This window comes from Sinocyclocheilus anshuiensis, unplaced genomic scaffold (genome assembly GCF_001515605.1).
Source record: "Sinocyclocheilus anshuiensis isolate Anshui unplaced genomic scaffold, SAMN03320099.WGS_v1.1 scaffold250, whole genome shotgun sequence".
NCBI lineage: Eukaryota > Metazoa > Chordata > Actinopteri > Cypriniformes > Cyprinidae > Sinocyclocheilus > Sinocyclocheilus anshuiensis.
In genome coordinates, this window is record NW_015547652.1 from 489,943 (window position 1) to 494,729 (window position 4,787).

A 4,787-nucleotide genomic window follows, 5' to 3' on the forward strand; every position below is an offset into this window, starting at 1 on the left:
TTGATTGATTGATTGATTGATTGATTGATTGATTGATTGATTGATTGATTGATTGATTGATTGATTGATTGATTGATTGATTGATTGATTGATTGATTGATTGATTGATTGATTGATTGATTGATTGATTGATTGATTGATTGATTGATTGATTGATTGATTGATTGATTGATTGATTGATTGATTGATTGATTGATTGATTGATTGATTGATTGATTGATTGATTGATTGATTAATTGATTGGTTGGTTGGTGGTTGATTGATTTGGTTGGTTGATTGGTTGATTGATTGATTGATTGATTGATTGATTGGTTGATTGGTTGATGGACTGATTGATCGATTGATTGATTGATTGATTGATTGATTGATTGATTGGTTGGTTGGTTGATTGATGGATTGGTGTGTGTTCTGTGTCTCAGGTGGACGGCTTCTTCACGCTGGTCTTCGGTCTGGGCAGCATCAACACTCTGACCGTCATCAGCATCAGCAGATACATCAAGGGCTGTCACCCCAATAAAGGCAGGAGTGTGTCTCTCACAGCCTGAGCTCGTCTGAGTCGATCCGCTCTAATCTGAGTGTGTGTGTGTGTGTGTTCACAGCTCACTGCATCACCAATGCCACCGTGCTCACGTCTGTCATCTTCATCTGGTCAGGAGCCCTGTTCTGGTCCGGAGCCCCGATCTTGGGCTGGGGAAGCTACACAGGTCAGTCTGTGAAAGGGTTAACTGTGAGACGTCTTCTTCTCAATCCACTGTTCTGTTGTATTACTGTCAAAAAGACTTGAGATGTGCTTCAGTGATTGAACCTAGCAAAAAATAAGATTTACTGAAGCAGCAGAAATTCATAGTGACCAAATACATACAATTATTTTTATGATTAATTCTAACATTTATTTATTTATTTACTATTGTCATTTTGCATTATTGACACACTATTTTCATATTTAATGCTGTACAGTTGCTTTGACACAATCTGTATTGTTAAAAGAAACCTCTAATATCGGCCAAAAAACGATAAATGGTTGATTTTAAAATTTTATATTACTTTGTATAAATATCATATATATATATTTGTGTGTGTGTGTATGTATATATGTATATATATATATATATATATATATGCAATTATATTACATAATTAAATTGTATAATTAATTATTATAATCACATATTATTATTGCTAACTGGCAGAACATTGTGTGATGTTTCTCAGTGTAAGTTACACAGCTCCTGATAAGCTGATGTGGACGGTGTGAAAGGGTTAATTGCGTGTTGTGGTCAGATCGTGGATACGGCACCTGTGAGATCGACTGGGTCAAAGCCAACTACTCCAGCATCCACAAGTCCTTCATCATCTCCATCCTCATCTTCTGCTTCTTCATCCCCGTGCTGATCATGCTGTTCTCGTACGTCTCCATCATCAACACGGTGAAGCGAGGAAACGGCCTGTCAGCCGAGAGAGATCTGACCGACAGACAGCGCAAGATCGAGAGAGACGTCACCGTCGTGAGTCAAAACACTGGACACACTTATTCTTGATTTCACAATAATAAAACTATGCAATGATTTTATAAAGTTCTCATTTTTATTTATTTATTTTAGTCATTTAGCAGACACTTTTATCCAAATTCTATTAATATAATTAAGTATCTATTAAAAACATCCATTTAAATAAAAATATTTGAATATTTTATATTTTTTATAAAAAATATTTGTTGATGTTTTTACACAATTTTCAGGCTTGTGATAATAATATACAATTTGTTGATATTTAGTAATTTTTTCTGAGATTACTTAAAATAATTTCAACCAAATGCGTCATAAACAAGTTTTACATATAAAAAATGTATTACATAAATTAATCATACACCTACTATATGGAAGCTTATTACCGCCTTATTAAAAAAAAGCGTATATATATATAAAAAAAAAAGATAATTGCAACTTTTTAACTCTCTTTGAATAATAAATGTATGAGATTTTTAAAAGTTATAAATTCAGTGTATTCATTAAAAATCCATTTAAATAGAGGTAAAGAAAAAAGTATATCTTTATTGTCTATATATTTGTTTCTTTACACAATTCATGTTTAAGACTTTTTGTAATATTCTATATGCTCATATTTATTTGCTCTGAAATGACTTTTGAACTCACAATTCTGACTTTTTTTCCTGCAATTCTAAGCAAAAAGTCAGAATAATTTTTTCGTTTTCTTTTTTTTTATTCAAATATATTATTATTATTATTAAATTTGTTTATTCCATGGTGCAAACAAACAAACAAAAAAGTCTAAGATATAAACTTGCAATTCTGAAAAGAAAAGTCCACATTTTTCTTATCTTAAAAAAATAAAAATAAAAATATATAGTAGTAATTTAAAGTCATATATTAATATTTAAATTTTTATATTCATATTTAAAATTTGTATTTATATTTTTTAAATAAAATGTATATTTTTAATGCATTTCTTTAAATGCAGCAGTGTTCTTGCTCCTGATGATGTTCAGGTGTTAAACTCAAAGCCGTGTTGTTGTCTTCAGGTGTCTGTAGTGATCTGCACGGCGTTCATCCTGGCCTGGTCTCCGTACGTGGTCGTGTCCATGTGGTCAGCGTGGGGTTTCCACGTGCCGAGTCTCACCAGCATCTTCACGCGGCTCTTCGCCAAATCCGCCAGCTTCTACAACCCTCTCATCTACTTCGGCCTGAGCTCCAAGTTCCGGCGAGACGCGAGCGTGCTGCTGCCCTGCGGCGGAGAGGCCAAAGACGCCGTCAAGCTCAAGCGCTTCAAGAAGATCAAGGCCAAGGCGGACAGAGCCGAGGAGAACCGCCAATTACACAAGAACCAGAAAAAAACCCCTCCGGCAAACCCCGCCCCCAGCCCCGACTCCCGGGAGACTCCGCCCCCTGCAGGTGCACAGGTGTTCTTCATCGACACGCCTGAGTCCCAGTGCATCAGACTGTAGATCACCACTTGCAGTTTTATTAATCGCATACAAAATAAACGTTTTTGTTTATATAATATATGACCCTGGAGCACAAAACCCGTCATATTTGTAGCAATAGCCAACAATACATTGTATGGGTTAAAATTATAGATTTTTCTTTTATGCCAAAAATCATTAGGATATTAAGTAAAGATCATGTTCCATGAAGATATTTTGTAAAAAATATTGTCCTATCCTAACAAACCAGACATCAATGGAAAGATTATTTATTCAGCTTATTCATGATGCATAAATCTCAATTTCACAAAATTGACCCTTATGACTGGTTTTGTGCTCCAGGGTCACATTTATGTGTGTGTTCGGTGTATATTTATTATGTATATATATATAAATGCACACACACACAGTATATATTTAGAAAATATTTACATGTATATATTTATATTCATATAATTGATATTATATATAAATGTTTTAAAATGTATAAACATAACATATTTTTCTTAAATATATGCATCCATGTGTAGTTATATGTACATAATAAATAAACACAGCACACACACACATATATTATGTAAACAAAAACGTTTATTTTGGATGCGTTTAATCGTTGCCCAGCACTAATTTTTATATTTCAGCTACTTTATGAAATGTCATGATAACCATAAACAGCGTGAAAAGCTATTTTTGTAAATGACGGATGTAAATGTGAACTGTTGTTGTTTTTTAATAAGTGTGTTCTTCAACATTAATAAAGACAGTTTTGTGCTTATATGCAGTTCATCACCACATTTTAGTCTTAGAGATTTTATAGCATTTATTAATCTTAGTCAACGTTAATGTCAGCATTTACTAACACATTTTTAAAATCAAAAGTTGTATCTGTTAACATTAATGTAATACAAATAAAAGTATGGGATTTTTATCAAAGTTATCAACTGCATGTATTTATTAAAATGTACAGTTTTGTGTTTATATGCAAAAAATTTTTCTGAGTAAAAAAAATCAGTACCATTTAGAATCTTTATGTATATTGCATTACAAAGGTATTCATATAGTAATGCATTATGTTTTCATAAATAATTGTAACTTACAATTGTTGAAATGCATTATAATATTTTCAGGTTGGATTTTCATGTGTTTTAATGCGTTGCACTTTCTAAAGGTTTAACAATGAATAGATAAATATTATAATGTATTATAACTGTGGTTATAATTATCCACAAGATCATAAAATGCATTACAAATCAGAATGAATGCAATAAAAGTACTTATATAATGCATTAAATATTAAAGCTTCAAGTACTTTTAGTCATTTAGCAGATGCTTTTAAGTAAAGTCTGCGCAAACTTTATAACACTTTTTATTTTCCAGAGAACTTATGCCATTTATTAATCTTAGTAAAAAAAATAAAAGCTTTATCTGAAAACTTTAGTTAATGACAAGACAAACACAATTTAAAAAAGTTATCAATAAAATGCATCCATTAAAAACTATGCATTTAAATAAAAAGTAATATATAAATAACATTTCTAACTTTATCTATACTGGCCAGCCCTGGTGCCTAAACATTCATTTCTTTACAAGATTATTATTTTTATTATTATTATGGTTTATGATATTTATTAATTTGCTCCGGAATGAATTAAAAGTGTGTTTATTTCATGAACAATTTCAATCGAATGAACAGACATGATATAATATATATCATATAAATATATTGCTCATCATTAATAGTTAATGTTAATGCATTGACCAATGTGTAAACAAATGAGACCTAATTTAATCTACAAATGAGGTCTAATTTAGGCTTTATGAACTTCTGATAGACATTTCTCTTTCC

General features: G+C 31.5%; 1 protein-coding gene across 1 annotated transcript in view; it reads left to right on the forward strand.

Annotated features, from left to right (window-relative positions):
- Positions 1-2,962, forward strand: part of opn6a (opsin 6, group member a) — an 8,331-nt gene extending 5,369 nt beyond the window's left edge. The window contains exons 3-6 of the mRNA XM_016504197.1: positions 420-519; positions 600-704; positions 1,282-1,505; positions 2,540-2,962. Coding sequence (XP_016359683.1) covers positions 420-519; positions 600-704; positions 1,282-1,505; positions 2,540-2,962 — 852 coding nt within the window. The remainder of the gene's footprint in view (positions 1-419; positions 520-599; positions 705-1,281; positions 1,506-2,539) is intronic.
- Positions 2,963-4,787: the final 1,825 nt, after the last annotated feature.